Here is a 17,293-nt window from a genome sequence, read left to right as displayed (position 1 = left end):
TTGTTACCATTTACGTATCATTGTGTGTGTGTTTGTGTGTTTGTGTCTATGTTTGTGTGTCTGTGTGTCTATGTCTTGGGGGTGTATGTGTGTGTGGATTACTTAACAAATTACTCTTCCGATCTAAAGATTAGACAACTTGAAAGCTTATTGATACAATCTTAATAGTGATTAAATTTTCTAATGCTTGAAATTTCCATTTAAAGCGTAATGGCCAAATTAAAGTCACTTTCAAATAATATGTTACCCAATTGAAAGACTTTTCTATCAACCTTCCTAGACCTAGTTACATATGATTATTGGTATTACAAATAAGTTATGCAAGTTTTAAAAGTCAAATATCATGTCTCATTTCCAATTTCTCACTAAATTTAAATCATGTATTTTTCGATTTCAAGAAGTTCTTGAACCATTCAACAGATTGTTTTGGGTATCTCTTCAAATTGTCTTTGTAATCAATGAAATATAGACCAAATCTAGAAGTGAATCCAGATTGCCACTCCCAATTATCCAGTAGTGACCATGCAAAGTAGCCTTTTACATTGCATCCATCTTCTCTGTAAACAATAACATGAAAGTTTTATTAGCTTAATAACTATATGTAGGAACCAAATCATATAAAAACACTTACATAATCATAAAATTAATTACATACTCAATTGAAGCTAATAGGTTAACTAAATAGTCATTGTGGTATTTAATCCTTTTCTCGTCCTTCAAAGCATCTTTGATGGAGATAAATGGGTTATTTGGATCATCCATCCCTATGACAAGTGAAAGCATGTGAATTAGCTCTATAATAAAAGTGATTAATAAATTAGAAAGATATGACAAACAATGGTTTTTTTTTTCTAAACTATGGAAGATGAACACTATATAAAACTTGTATTACCATATACGTTCAATCTTATAAAAAAAATAAAAACTAATTGTATAACATGTCTAGTGTTGTCATTATGTCATGTAGTACCCTAGGAGGAGACAAAAAAAAAACAATTACCTTTGATGTTATCTTTGAGGCCCAATCTCATGTTTATCTAATACAAGAATTGGTTAAGGTTTCACATGACTCGTTTCAAACATCTTACGATATACCTTGAGATGCAACAATCTTTGACATCGACAATGGAAATGTACCATTGAATATAAACATGCAAGATGTTTATGAAATCATTTACCGATCTTGAACATTGCAATTCTACAACTATGGATGATGTACATAAACTATAACTATATATCATTTATTGAACTTATGTTTGATAAAAGGATTCATTGTGATTGATATTTATGTCAATAATGTTGGTATGTAAATTAAGTAATTCTAAACACAGGGAGCATTAATTTGTATTATTTATTTGAGCCTTAAATAATACAAAAGTATGGGCATACAAAGATGCAATGTTAAACTTACATTTGGTGTAGATTCAACAATTTGAAAATAAGATTTATGTCGCCCATTTTATGAATGTGTCAGTACAACTCACTCATTATAAATGTTACATAATTAATACGATAATATCATTGATCAACATCTTTAATTTACATATCATTGGCAACTGATGATTATTTGTTCAACAAACAATATTCCTTTGTTGTTTTGTTCATTAGATAAAAAGTCAAATGTAAACATAAAATTTATAGTAACATGTGTATGTTTTAACTACAAAATAATGTATTTTTAGTTCTTCTATTGTGTTTGAAATTAATAATGAATCTCTTTTTAGTGTTATTATGGTATACAATGTCTTAGCTGGCAAATTTGTTTCATATAATCTACATTAGATTTATCCTATGAAACTATAATCATGCTTGTTAATCTGTAGTAGAATTAAGGATAATTTATTATTTTAAATTAGTATTATAATTTAAACTAATTTGGTACGAGAACCTTTCTATATCATTAATAACTTTAATTGATATAGTATGGGAATCATTTTACATCAATATAATAATCGATGTATAAAGATCTTGCAAATACAAAATTGTGTAACTATAATCTTAAATGGAGACATATTACATCGATTATAACTTTAATTGATCTTATATGTTTCACTTTCTATGTCAGATAATATTTAATTTATAAATTTTTTGGCAACTTGTAAATTTGAGTTTTTAAGAAATTTTTTAACAAACATAGTTAAAAATAAGCTATGTAAAAAAAAGGCAAAATAATGAAGTGATAGATGGCATGTAATAAAACCAATATACTAAAACACAAATGTAAATACAAACACATTATGTGTAAAAAGTACAATAAAATCTTTCATTAACAATTAATTTTGGGGACTAATAATTTTTAGTCACTATAATGACCATTTAGATATCAATTTAAAAATTAAAAAATTATTCGTTACTAAAATAGTTATTGCTATGAATAAAAAATTATAATTAATTTCTAAATTAATTTCTAAACTTTACCTATCAAAGAAAATAGTTTATAAATGGATCACTAAACATTAGTTACTAAAGTTTTAGTTATCAAAAGAATTAGTTTCTAAATTAGTCTTTAATTAATTAATGACTAATTTAGTGATAATTATAATTTTTTTATTCATATCAATAATTAAAGAAATTTAGTAACTAAAATTAATTATTATTTAATAGATATTTTTATAGTGGCGAGGCCTAAATGAAAATTTCAAATTTATATTATCATTAAGAAATCGCATTTATGTTTGATGTAATTCATTCTACTTCAAAATTTGCTTCTTCTTTTAAGATTACCGTTTTCTGTGATAATGATGAGAGGATTTCTGTATTTTTGCTTGATGTAATTCACTGTACTCCTCATCCCGTGTGGGACTATATACAACCACAAAGAATTTGCCTGCAAGTAATAATTTGAATATCATTATCATTATTCATAAATATTAAAATAATTTATTTAGATGAATTCAAACGAAAGCTTAAGAAGCTTAATTGAATATACACAAAATATAAGATAATAAAGATATAAATTGCATAAATAAAAACTGTGTACAAGCTTCTATTACCATTTTTAATGGAAGTTTTTATGCAAGTTTCTTACCCTTAAAAATAATATTTTATTGTGAGTACTGTAAATATAGATTCCATAAAATTGAATAGAGTTTCTTCTATAAACTATTCTATTTAAAACTATTTCATTGTAGTATTTATATTAAAATATATTTTTTATTTATAACAAAAATCACATTAGATATGTTCTAATATAGTTGTATATCTTGTAGGCTTGACCTTCATCTTTTTAAGATAATGTATAAGTTATTAACATCAAAGTTTAAAAGGCTAAATGTAGGGTATTTTGTTTTAGGCAATAATTGCAAGTGGGTGTAATTAATTTTAGAAGTGCCACACAAAGTAAATTTAAATCTTTCGAACTTAATTAAATTTATAGTTTAAATATGCATATGAGATGTGAGTATGTTTGTTCCAAGGTAGGGGGAACATAGTATATGAGTGGTGTCAATAGTAGGAATAGTTGTGCTTAATCTAGTAGTAGCTTTGTGAGCTTGGCCAAAAAGGGGGTGTGAATATCAATAGAGAAGTCTTCTTCATTTAAACTCAAATAACAGAATCCATTACTAAACTATAAACCACATCCTATTAGTGGAGAAGAGAAATACAGTGGTTAAAGCTTAATTGTATAATGGGTATGCTTTATCCTTTTCTTTACTTTATCTTTATCTAAATACAGAGGCAATTTCTATTTGGGGTTTTCTTCCTACACCCCCAATATTTCTTCTACACCTCCAAAGTTTTGTGCTATTTCATTTATGCCCTTCAAAAATTAAATGAAAATTAAAAAGTGAATCAAGTAAAAGTAATAATTAAGTAATTATGAAGTTACGCACAAGTGATGGTATTTGTTATATATTGACGCAAAACTGGAAGTCAAATTCCAGTATTTAATTTTTTCGGAAGTCATATTAATCATATCCACACTCTTTTGGAATTGTAATAGTTTTGAGACTTTTGATTAAGTAAGACTTATAGAATTTTTATTTTATTTTTATTTTGATTAAATTGATATTTTTCTAAGGTTTACTGTGTATTTGTGCTTTATTATATTTTTACTTTTTTATGCTTTATTTTATTTTTATTTACTTATACTTTATTTTATTTTTATTTATTTATGATTTTTTTTACCTATTTATGCTTTATTTTATTTATTTATTTATGCTTAATTTTTCTTTTATTTATTTATACTTTATTTTATTTTTATTTATTTATGTTTTATTTTATTTTTATTCATTAATTCTTTATTTTATTTTTATTTATTTATGCTTTATTTTAATTTAATTTATTTATGCTTTATTTTGTTTTTGTTTACTTACGCTTTATTTTATTTTAATTTACTTATATTTTATATTTAATTTATTGTTGCGTGAATATTATTATTTTTTTATATTTTTTATTGTTTTATTATTTTTATACTTTATAATAAAGAAATTCAAAAACATATTAAAATTAATATTATTTACAATTTTAAATTACAACATAAAAATAACATAAAAACTAAAATAGAAAATATAAATTAAAAATTTAAGAAATATTAAAAATAATAAAATTTCAAATAATGAATACAAAATTTAAACTAAAAGAATCGGAAGTCGACTTTCGGAAACACACTTAACCGGACGTCGACTTCCGGAAGTAACATTCCTAATTTTTCATTTCTAGAAACAATGATAAGCTTATGGAAGTCAATTTTTGGAAATTCACTTAACAAATTTCAAATTTCATCCACTTTCGAAAATCTCTTCACATTCGGACCCATGATAAAGTTACGAAAGTCGACTTTCGGTGATATTTTTCAAAACCATTTTTAACTTACGGAAGTCGACTTCCGATGATGGGTTTTCAACACCATTTTTCATTTACGGTAGTCGACTTCCGGTATGTGTTTCTATCTTACAGAAGTTGACTTCAGGTGGTCATTTTCAATTTTAACCATTTTTCACTTACGAAAGTCAACTTCCAGTACGTGTTTTTATCCTACGGAAGTGGACTTCCGGTGATCATTTTCAATTTTGTTTTCCTTCACTGAAAGTCGTGTTCCTTGACCAAAAGTCGATTGCTTCACCGGAAGTCGACTTCTGATTGTCATAATCGAGTTCACGTTTCAGATCCGTGGCTTTCACTTTTGGTTAATGGTTTCACAATATCAAAGCATAAAAAAAAACACTTCTACTCTACCCTATTTGTAAATCATTAAAAATAATTTACATCAACAATACAGAGAGGATTTTACCTATGTAAATGTCTATGGAGTGAACGGGAAAGAAGAGACAAAGCAACACAAGGACCACAATGGAAGAGAATGTGAAAAAAAGAGAAAGAGAGAATGTGAAGAAAAGAGAAAGAGAAAATGTAAGTTTCGTGAGGGGTGGCAGGAGAGTTCTGGCGCTGTGCTTTTAGGGTTAGGGTGAGATGTGAGTGAGTGAGTTAGTTTTCGTTAAATAAGAGAGAGAATGTGAGTTTAATTTTATTTTTTTAAATTTATTGGTCGTCAAATGGTCGAGGGATACTTTTGGAAATGGAAAATTATTTGGGGTGTAGAAGAAATATTGGCGGTGTAGAAAGAAACCCCCTTTCTATTTTTATTTTTATTGTCTTTTTTTTTTAATTTTATCCTTCAAGTTAATATTTTTAGATATGACCTTTTTTTTAAATTTAACTATTTTTGTAAATTAAATGAACAAAAATAATTTAGAAGTGAATAAAACTATTCAAAAAGTGAATAATAATAATAATAATAATTATTATTATTATTATTATTATTATTATTATTATTATTTCATTATTTTTTATAACAAAAAGTGAACACAAACATGGTGTAGGATATGTGTTTTCACTCATATATGTATAAAGGAAACTTCTCTTTTCGATGTCTATATTTATTTTTCAATTTTACTTTTTTATATGATTTTTTTTTATATTAAAATAATTATTTTATCAATTTTACTTTTTAAGTGATCGTTTCTTGAAATTTAATCATTTTTTATATAACTATTTTTTTAAGTTTAATATTTTTATAATAATAAAACTACTTACAAAATAAATAAAAATTATTTATAATAAAATTACAAAAATTATTTTAATTTTATAATTATAATTATAACAATAATAAAAAATATTAACCGGCTTGCATATAATGCATGTATTTTCATTGGTTAAAGTATAAAAGAAAATGATGTGATATTTTTAAAATTATGAATGTAAGTCACATTTTTGGAAGTTAAGTCTATCAATTTCTTCTTCATTTTCTTAAATGTTTTTATGCCAAAATTTATTCTCTTAGCAATTGGGATTGAATTGTGATATTTATTATAAATGTTTTTTTTTCTGGGAAATAAAAAATTGTTTAAAAAGAATTTGTCTCACAACTTTATCCATGACTTCTAACAAATAATCATTCAACGAATTTCATTTGTTAGTATCTTGAAACAAATATGATTAAAGAATAATAATTTCTAGGTTTAATTAGTCGGATAATACCTACTTTTGTTTAAATATGTTAGTTTGATATTCATTTTTAAAAGTGTGTCAATCGAGTTTCAACTTCTGAAAATGTATCTCAATTAGATCCCTTTTAGAACAAAATTATTAATGTCGTTAACTTTATTCATAATTTTTACCACTAAATTTTAATATAAATATCAATACTTAATTTTGTTGTAAGTCATTTTAAATATCAGTACTATTAACGACATTAATAATTTTTTCTTAAAAAAGACTTAATTGAGACATATTTCCAAAAGTTTGGACTCAATTGACATATTTTTAAAAACAGATACTAGACTAACATATCCAAACAAAAGTGAGTATCATCCGACTGATTAAACCTAATTTCTACTTAATATTTTTTCTCATATTTTTTTTTGCTACTTTTAATACAAAAAGTTACATCAACAACTAAAAGGAAATATAACATCTGTGTTCATTCACGTGAAATCATAAAATAAACTACAAAAAAAAATTAAATAATAATTAAATTTAATAATAAAAATAATATGCATATAATAATTAATTTAAATGCTAATTTATGAATTAAAAATTATTGTAACTAAAATAGTTTTTATTATGAATGAAAAATTTATAATTGACTTATAAATTAATAATTAAAATAATTTTTATTGTAAATTAATCTCTAAATCAATCATTAATATTAATTTTGATTATTAAAAATTTAATTTATAAATTGGTCTTTAACTAAAGAATTGATTTTTAAACATATTTTGTTACTAAAATTAATTATTATCTATAACTTTTTTGGTAAAAATAAATAATGATCTAAGCACAACATGGATCTTTGTCATAATAATATTATATTATGATTCAAATGCATTCATTAAGTTAAACAGAAAAATATATTCCAAATTATGAAACTCACCCTTTCTCCAATGACATTGGTACCATTAAATGCTGAAATGAATGAGAAAACAGCATAAGAAAAGTGAATTAGGTCTACATTAATGAAATGCATCCAAATAATAAGTCATGGAATAATAGAAGAAAAAGAAGAGAATTTAGTTTGAACTTACGAAGAGTAAGGACACCAGAATCTTCAATGTAATCATGAAGCGAAACGGCGACGTTGTAGACATAAAGTGTGGTGTAATGATTAATGCCAACAAAATCTAATGAAGCTTTAAGAAGAGTTGCTTGAGATTTAGAAAATGTTGGTAACCTATTACCTACTCTACTTCTCATTATGCTTGGATAATCTCCAAAAACTAATGGCTCTAGAAACCTGTCAACAAATTCAACAACTATACTTCTTCAATTCAAAAATTATTTTTTACACTCAAACCACCACTTTAAAAATTATTTTCAAAGATAATGTGATAGTTGAAAGAATAATTTTTGTAATTATATAAATAATAAAAAAAGCAAATTAGCGGACGTTAAATAATACTGTAAATTTTTTAAATCCATATTGTTTGATAGTTTTTTAAAATTATGTATTTTTAACATATATTGATTTTAATATATTAAAAGATTAATATATTTTAAAATATTAAAATCAGTTTATTTTTGGAAAGGTTTAATAGAGAATCAACATTCCAAAAAACTATTAAATTCGTAAATTTGTTAGATGTCATTTTTAAATTTTGTGCAAGCTTTTCCATTTATATTTATATAAAAGAAAAATAATCTAATTAAATATATTTTTAATCTTCAAATTTAAATACAAAATTAAAATTCATTAATATTATATATATTTTAGTTAAAGAATATAATTTTTTTAACTCAACGACACTAACATTTTTGTGTATTTAGATTGGCACTTGAGTTGAAATACAATAATTTGTATAAACAATTTAATTGTCAATTTAAAATATCATTCAACACATAAAAAAAAAAGAGTTGAGTTAATGTCGTTAAGTTAAAAAAATTTATATTTATTTACTTTTTAATGATTGAAGATTAAAATATCAAAGTTTTGTGATATGAGACAAATTTCAATTTCACAATTTTATGTAAGTATAAAGATTAAATACATATTTAATTTTTTTCATAAATTAAAATTAATTTATGAATAAAAGAATTTTAAAAACTCTTCTATATAACTTCTTCAAATTCTTACTTTTAACATGTATGCCTCGAAATACTTATGAAGAATATTTCCCCAGCAAATTCAAAATCAGGATACGAATTCAACAAATTCAACAAAGTTGCTTTGAAAATTTCTTTGTCGTGAAGATATTTAATTAGGTGGTCTTTGTCCTTCTTCACAACATGAAACTTTTGATGTGAAAGATTGCACATAATAATAATTATTACCAGCCAAGTTGAAAATCTAAGGCTCGTTGTGCTGCTTCAATATCTTCTTTTGAGTTTGTTGCTGCCTCAACCCAAATCACATCCAGAGATATCCCAATAGATCCACCTTGTATTTTCTACATAACAATCCATTATTGTATACATAAATCATTCATCTTTTAAAAATATTCATGACAAATATAACAATAATAAGATATTTGTTAATAAATTTATGAATATGATGTTCAACTTTAATATTTGTATTTAATGTGTGATTTAAACTCATATTTATATTAAAATAAGTGTTTAATATTATTTTATTTTTTTAGATTTTTTACTTTACCTTGTACTTTTTCCTATAAATGTCTACTACTATTGCATGAGAATTAAGCACATTATGAGCCACGATATAAGGTTCAGTAGAAGAGTTTCCATGTCTGCATAGTTGATGAAGAAGAATGGAACATCTTCCAGGAGCTTCAAGTCCAAGATCATATCCCATCATTGCAAATGTATGAGGCTCATTGAAAGTGATCCAATGTTTCACTCTATCCCCAAATTTTTCAAAGCATAATTCACCATATCTTGCAAAGTCTTTTCTGTTCAATAAATCCAAAAACATTCATATAAATTACTTCTATTATCACCATAATATAATATTTCCAAGTTATAATGTGAATTAAATTTCATATACATGATGAAAGGGCTAAGCCATCCCTTATACTTGTCCTCCAAGGCTTGGGGTAGGTCCCAATGGTAAAGGGTCACATAGGGTTCAATTCCTACAAATATATATTAGGGTTCATATTGATTAGACTCTTATAAAAGGTATTTACATGTGCAATAATGTAAGAATAAATGAAAAATTAATGTTTTTACAACAAAAGAAATTTTTTTATGTAAAATAAAAAATAAAAAAAAAACAAAAGTTGGATAGTGTTGGAAGTACCACATCGACTAGAGATAAGACTAATTCACAATATATAAGTGGGTACAATCCTCACCTTATAAGTTGGTTTTGTGAGATTGAGTTAGGCTTAAAACCCACTTGTATTAAATAGTGTTGTAAATCAAAAAAATTTCAAGAGATGTGAGTTTAATTTTTATTTTTATTTTTTTATAAATGGACATACCTAGATGAAGGATGTATAAATGTGTAGGTATAAATTTGAATAATTTTTTAAAACATGATTTATGATGATAATAATAAATTTTTTTTACCTTGGGCTAGTAAGGCATCGATGAGTTTGTTGTAGTGATCTATTCCTGCTTGGTTAATTTCTCCAGATCCATCTGTCACATTAAGTTTTACATTTACACACTTAGGTTAAAATTCAAATTCTAGAATAGTCCTTAATTTTCAAGGTTAATACTAAATATTCAAGCAACTTAGCAAATAATTGCGTATAATAATTCATTTAAAGATTTGAGAAAGGATAAGGAATTAAAAGTAAGAATGAAAAATTGTTTTCATGTTATATATTCCCCTCTTTTTGTTTTTTTTATGTAAATAATAATTTTTTTATTTCAACTAAAAAATATCGAAATATTTGAATAGAAGAATGCTTACATGGGAAAATTCGAGACCAAGAAATTGAAAACCTGTAAGCATCCATTCCCATGTCTTTCATAAGTTGCACATCTTCCTATACTTGCAAAAACAATTCAAGATATACTTGTGAAAATCAAATAAATGGCTAAAAAATATTAATTAGTGAGCATTACATAATAATATATTTGTAAATAAGATTGTTACATAATAAAATTGGTGTAGAAAAGTTTATATAATATGCTCAACAAACTGATACCCTAATGAAGTATATTATTATTCATGTGTTAACTTTTTGAATGAGAGACAACTATGATTTGAGTTTATAGAAAGAAAAAAAATGTTCTTTGTGATGATTTTTTAAGAGATACAAAATGGACTTGATATAATGAATTGTTAAACATTTCAAGTGTGTTTCAATCTCAACGTTATTATGTATGGATTATTGATGGGAGGATTTTAATAGAAGAATTCATGGACATTTTAAAGGTATACGAGATAGAACTTCAAGAAGATAAATTTCTCCAAAAAAAAGATAAATTCATTGCACTTAAATAAAAGAGAAAGAAGAACATTCTCACAAAAAGCTATGAAGGCTAAAGAATCATCGATCCCGCCTTAAAAGACAATAAATTTGAAGAAGAAGATGAAATATCTTTTACTTCCAAAAATATTCATCAAAAATGGACGAAGAAAGAAAGCTTATAAGAGGAAGAAAATCCCAATCTTGACAAGTAATGGATTCAAAATATTAGAATATTTGGGTTGTCTACTATAAATGCAAGAAACATGTTCACTTCAAATTTAAGTGCCTTGAGAAGATATAAAGTCAAGAGAAGAATATATATATATATATATATATATATATATATATATATATATATATATATATATATATATATATATATATATATATATATATATATATATATATATATATGTTGGATCAAATCTCTAAAACTTATAATTGATAATGGCGTAGTCCAAACATTGTGATTTTATTTTATCATCTAAATAAGATCCACACAATATCTACATTATTGATATATAATTTACCTTATTTTTGTATAATTTAGAAAAGAATTAGGTATAATCTCCTGTAAACACATAAATTATAAAAAAGATCTCATTAAATTACTTTAAAATATTAAAATTTTAAAATTAAAACATCAACCATTTCTTGTCAACCTCATATAAATATTTTTATAACAAAAATCTTTTTACTCAAACAATTATCTATCCTTGAATTTTTCATTGTTAATCTATGTACATATAAGCAATGTCAATTCTTATCACGACCAAATAAATAACTTCATACATATTTTGTTGGTTCTAAAAAAATAATTAACTTAAAATAGTTTTTTTTTGCATATATTTTTGTTTTGATTTTCATTTAAATAGTTCTTTTAAATATTTTTTCATTTTTTTATAATAAACTATAGTGACAACACTTTACATAAATTGAAGAAGATAAGTGAACAATGCTTCACATCTAAACTTGGAGTGTTAAATGAGACGAGCTTTAATAAGAGCTTTAATAAGAAACAAAAGAAATTATAACTAATGTAGAGTAGAGACAGTTTGATACTTACAACACCAGACGCTCTTGAGCTTTTAAAGAGTCTACTTCATTAAACACTCTTAAACCTTTAACCAAATTATTTTAAACTAATCTTCTCACTCTTATTGAAAAGTATTCTAAAATATTCAAAAATGAATATTCAATTCTCTTCTAAAACTAACATGTACTTGTTGAGTTATTAATCCCTTTCAAAAAAGATAATTAACTTTCAACTTGAAAATGTTCCTTAATACTTATGTGATATACTCGCTTTTAAGGTTTTGGGTGAAATATTTACTCCTTTAATGATCTCAGCATATGAAAAACTATAATCACTTGCAATGATTAAAAATTGATTCTAAACATATAAAACGTTTTTAACACTATATTTTTGTCTTTATGTTTGCACCAATATTTATTTATCCACCAACACATCATAAAGAATAAAGTTTACCATCTATAACGTTTCCATTAATTTAATTTAAGGAAATGGACTACTTAAATTTATTTCAAAATAAGTGATACTAAATTAGTAAATTTAAAAATAAAAACAAAATTAAAAAGCTTAAAGTAATAGTGGGATAAAATGTTACATTTACATTATATGAAATCGGGTTTCACCATTTATACTTGAAAAATCAACTCAACGCATAAAGAAAGAGTTTATTTGCGCGGTACAACTTATTACATTCTTTTAGTTACATTTAAAATATATGCACGGGAATTTATATCAATGGGTTTAAATAAAAAGAATTATTAAAATCTCATATTTTATGCTTGAGTATTGAAATATGGAAGTAAGAGTTTGAAATTAAATAAATATGAGTGAGATAAACAGTATATGAAAAAAAAATCAACAAACTTATTATTGTAAGATTATAATTTAAAGGTGACATAATCGCTTGACTCATGGGTCAGTCCTCATCTACACTTTGTAAAACCCTCTTATTTTAGCCCCAATCTTTATGGTACCCTAAGGTCTAATGGACCTAAGGGTTGGTCCATAGGGAGCTAAATGACACAAGACCTGTCCTAACCCACTCATTCGTATCATTTCAGAAAAATAGTTCTCCCTTACTTCCTCTTTGAGCAACTATGAAGTTCTGCTAGGGTTCAGCCACTGTTTCTCATAAAGTGACTCAGACCAGTTCTCTACTCTTTGTAAGTCAGCTTCCAACTCATGCTCTTGCTCCATTCTGTTCATTCTTCGTAGTTCCAACTAGGGTTGTCTTAATGAACTCGTTTTAAGCTTATTCCACTGTTTTCAAGCCCTCGAAGCTATTGCTTGAGCTACTGTTCGTCACGGTTTGGGTGTCGAAGTCCTCTGCTAACCCCTTTCCAGGTAAGGGAAGCTAGGGTTTCACGGATTGGGAAGGATGAGTTGGAATGGATTCAACATGGAATATGAATGTAGATTTGGTTATAAAGGTTGGCATGAGAGTTATGTGCATGATAAATAATACTTGATTGATTGAGTATGATTGGTCTGTGTCAGTGCGTAATTCCATGAGCCTCTAGGTGAAACCTCATGGTGGTGCTTCAATGGTCAGGACGTAATTCCATGACCCCTATTAGTGGGAGTTCATGGTGGTGCCCCATCTATATAATTTGGTAAGGATTCAAGGTAATGTTGCATCTTGACACTCTAAGGAGTAAGTTAGTCTCACTTAGAGCAGATTGACTCTTGTGGTGAGAGTAGCAGGAGACTTGAAACTCATTAAGAGATAACCTTGTGTGTGGGGGATTTGTACCACTTGTAACACTTAGCTCGGGGGTTAGCAGCTCGGGGGTGAGCAGAGATATCCACCACAAGTGCAAGCATTCGCTGAATCCGACTAGATTATATGTAATCCGGATGAGTCGAGTCTGAGTCTAGTGTATTGTTTGAGAAGTCATAACATGATTGGTTGATAAATATTGTTTGGATTGTGTGATAACATGTGACTGCATGATAAATTGTTTCTACTCTAGCTTACCCTGTTGCTTGTTTGGTTGTCTTGTATGTGGTTCTTCTCCTTTTGCGATGATCATCAATTTATTGATGTGAGCATATGCGAGAGGCACTCGAGGTCAACAGGGAATGGATGATTCCGCTGTGTAGTCCGCCTGGACTGGATTATACTACTTTAGGCTTCGTTATAGGGCTATGGCCCATGTATTTGCTTGGCCTTTAATTTTAAATTGGAGTATTGTTGAACCTTGTATCTTATTTGGCTTTTGCCATCGTGGTGTGCCTTGAGTATTGTAAGGAGTTATACTTATGTTCCAAGACAGCGCGACTATGTTATCCTGTGTGACGTTTCCTTTAATTATGATTATCGATTAAATGGGACGTTACACACTTTATTAAACTCCCTTTTAGGGGACGTCCAAATGAAAGAGCCAAAAAAGAGTTTCAGTCCCCAAAGACCTCTATCAAGTGGCTTTGGGTCAAGGTTTGACCCACTAAAAACAACACTTTGAATCTTTTCAGTCTAAATCAAACATCAAGCCCATGTCGACGGTATGGAAGGTTCCGACGGTGCGAACAAGTCGGCCCTACAAACTGGCCTAAGCCAACGATCTGGGCGGGCCAGCCCATGTTGATGAACCATACAGGATAGCCTGTGTTAACGGCCTGGATAGGCTGGCCTGTGTTGACGGCCTGGATAGGCTGGCCCGTGTCGATAGTCCAGACGGGTCGATCCATGTCGATTGTCTGGACGGGCCGACCCATACTCATAGTTTGGACGAGTCAGTCTGTGCCGATGGTCTGAACGGGATGGCTCGTGCCCACGATTCGGACAGTTCTAGCCAGATTGACGGTTGAGATAGGTCGATCTAGACCCACAATCTGAACGGTCACCCCGAACCCACAGTCTGGATAGGCCAGTCCAAGTCGAAGACTGAGACTGGTCGGCCTAAGGGCTAGGGACAACATGGACTGAAGACCGAGACGGGCCGATCCGGGCTAACGATTGAGATGGACGGCCACGGGCTGATGATCGAAATCGGTTGGCCTGGGCCGACGGTCCGGACATGCCGATGTTCTGGATGGGCCGACGAGCTGATTGTCTAGATTGGCCGACCTAAGTCGACAATAGGAAGTTTAGTAATATATTTTAAAAACTAATACATTTTTCATGTTTAAGAAGAGAGTCCATGGACTAGCCTTGACCCACAAGACTGTTAGGGTGATTTTTGGCCCATGTGGACTTCTCTAATATGTAGTTTTTTGTCCTGTGGACTTTTTTGACCTCTGCCCATGTGATTTAGGACCAAATCTTGTAAGCTGGACCAAATTAACAACTCTTACTTCTTCCTTATGATTACTACAAACTTCAATAAAAAATATTTAAATAATTCCACTAAAAAAGTATTAAATAATAACTAAATTTAATAAAAAATAATTATCTTTGATTAAGTTAGATACATTATATAAATTAAAAACTATTCGTATATAAAATAATATTTATTATTAGTAAAAAAATATAATTAATTTGTGAATTAGAATCTAAATTATTCTCTCTAGTTACCGATCTACTTATTATAATTGATTCAATTATTCTAAATTAGTGTCTATATTTTAAAATTAATGATAATAAATAAATAAACTTTAATAATTAATCAATTTTAAAGTCTAATTTATAAATTAATTATAATTTTTGTTAATAAAAAAACTATTTTAGATACTAATAATGTTTAGTTTAGAAAATAGTGTCTAACATAATTAAATATAATGACTAATTTTTCTATTTCTAAACTTTATTGTTATTTAATAAACTTTTTAGTGTTGATTGAGATAACCATTTATTTGAAAAAAAAAAAAAATTGGTATAAAATAAAAAAAAAAGTAGAAAGAAAAAAGTACTGATAATTTTTTTCAGTAAATAAAATATCAATTTGCTAGACACTTAAATCAAAGATGATAAAATTTTATGTTTGGTTGAATTGAGTTTGGTATATATAAGTAAAATTAATTTGGTTCAGTTTGTTAAGTGGAGCAGGTTCTTAAACTTCAGTATGATTATGATGAAACTAAAATTGTCATAAAATTGTATGGTGCCACCAACTAAACTCATCTTACTTCATAACGATGGTATTCATCCACTGCTACATCAGCATTAGTATTATCCACTATTTTTCCTGTTACAAATGCAACACAAATTGCAGTAACAACATAATCACATATTGTGTTTCCTTTCAAAATCTTTTCAAACTAGTTGAATTTACAATGTTCTTATATTCTTCAAATAAAATATAAAAAATTACTTTAATTCTTGACAAATTTGTATTCAAATGATTAATCTAAGCACACATAAGAAAATTTTTCCATTTCTTTTTTATTATTCAGAGTCATTTTTAATATCTTACCAGGTGAATGAGAAAAAGTATCCCACACAGATGGCCCCCTTCCATCTTCTTTTACTGCTCCTTCGTACTATAAAAATATCAACAATATTATTAATTCAACAGATATGTAAATATGTAAAAATAAAAACTATATTATAGTAATTATAGAATTTTACTTTTTTTATTAATTCACAATGATAAGTGTTTTACCTGATATATTTTAATGTTTTGAAATTAGGTATATTTGCTAATTTTTTTTCTTAATATTACTTTGCATATTATGTTAAATCTTAGGAATCAAGTGCTTCGATGGTGGATCTACAAGAAATAACTCAGTTCATTCCAATTGTTTTTTAAATTAAAATTATAAATTGACATAATAGTGTGGCTCTGTGGAAAGATGGGTATTGATTCACTAATTTTATATTTTCGGCCCATTTGGTTCCCTCTTTTTTCAGGTGAAATAAGGCTCTGCTATTTACACTCACACTTTTTATAAACTTACACCTTTTGTCTCTCTTATTTAAAATGACATGTTTATCTTCATTTTTCTCTCTTCCTTATTCAAAATGGTAATATTCCACTCACACAGAATCTTATGAATTACAATTATTTTGAAAATCCTTTTTTGATTTTCATGTTTTAAAAAATATTTTCCAAATTGTTAAAAAAAAGAAAATAAAAAGTGTTTTAAAAAGATATTCAAGAATGTGAAAAAACAAAAAGAGTGTTCAAAAAGTTATTCCCCCAAAATCTAAAAAAAAAAAAAACTTTCTTGAACAGTAACTATATTGTACTGCACAAATAAAAGTGATTATTTGTTTAAAAATATTGATGAATGGGGTGATCCAAATAGAAAATGTGAGTGTTGAAGAGTGGAAAGAAAACCTGAAAAGCTGAAGCAGCAGTGCCAAAAACAAAACCTTCTGGAAAGCTTTGCCTATTGATCTCTGAGATGCATTTCTCAATCTGAAAAATTACACTCACAATCACTGCCATTGCAAAAACATTGCTTCTTCTCAACGCCATGGATTTTGCTCAATGGAACAATTAACAAACAAAAACTAGGGCTAAATAATTTCTTCTCCTTCTTCTTCATACAA

General features: G+C 27.1%; 1 protein-coding gene across 1 annotated transcript; it reads right to left on the bottom strand.

Moving 5' to 3' along the window:
• Positions 1-376: 376 nt before the first annotated feature.
• Positions 377-17,219, bottom strand: BGLU40 (beta glucosidase 40). Its single transcript, XM_028059038.2, has 13 exons — positions 17,079-17,219; positions 16,212-16,278; positions 15,925-15,983; positions 10,319-10,394; positions 9,970-10,041; positions 9,443-9,530; positions 9,092-9,347; positions 8,770-8,885; positions 7,527-7,735; positions 7,376-7,407; positions 2,725-2,827; positions 656-764; positions 377-557 (listed from the first exon to the last, which is right to left on the bottom strand). Exons 1-13 carry the CDS (start codon positions 17,217-17,219, stop codon positions 377-379), a joined length of 1,509 nt encoding a protein of 502 aa, XP_027914839.1.
• Between the last annotated feature and the right edge of the window lie 74 nt (positions 17,220-17,293).

The sequence above is a fragment of the Vigna unguiculata genome, chromosome 2 (genome assembly GCF_037176805.1).
Source record: "Vigna unguiculata cultivar grain cowpea cultivar isolate G323 ecotype 2 chromosome 2, ASM3717680v1, whole genome shotgun sequence".
NCBI lineage: Eukaryota > Viridiplantae > Streptophyta > Magnoliopsida > Fabales > Fabaceae > Vigna > Vigna unguiculata.
The sequence above is the reverse complement of the archived record's forward strand: the minus strand, read 5'-3'. Positions and strand labels throughout refer to the sequence as shown.

Excerpts from the sequence above, each read along its gene's own strand:
- BGLU40 (XM_028059038.2), bottom strand. The coding sequence starts at position 17,219 with ATGGCGTTGAGAAGAAGCAATGTTTTTGCAATGGCAGTGATTGTGAGT. Across the intron at positions 15,984-16,211 it reads TACTTTTTCTCATTCACCTG|GAAAAATAGTGGATAATACT; the intron begins GTAAGATATTAA and ends CATTTGTAACAG. Across the intron at positions 8,886-9,091 it reads TTTATAGGAAAAAGTACAAG|AAAATACAAGGTGGATCTAT; the intron begins GTAAAGTAAAAA and ends ATTGTTATGTAG.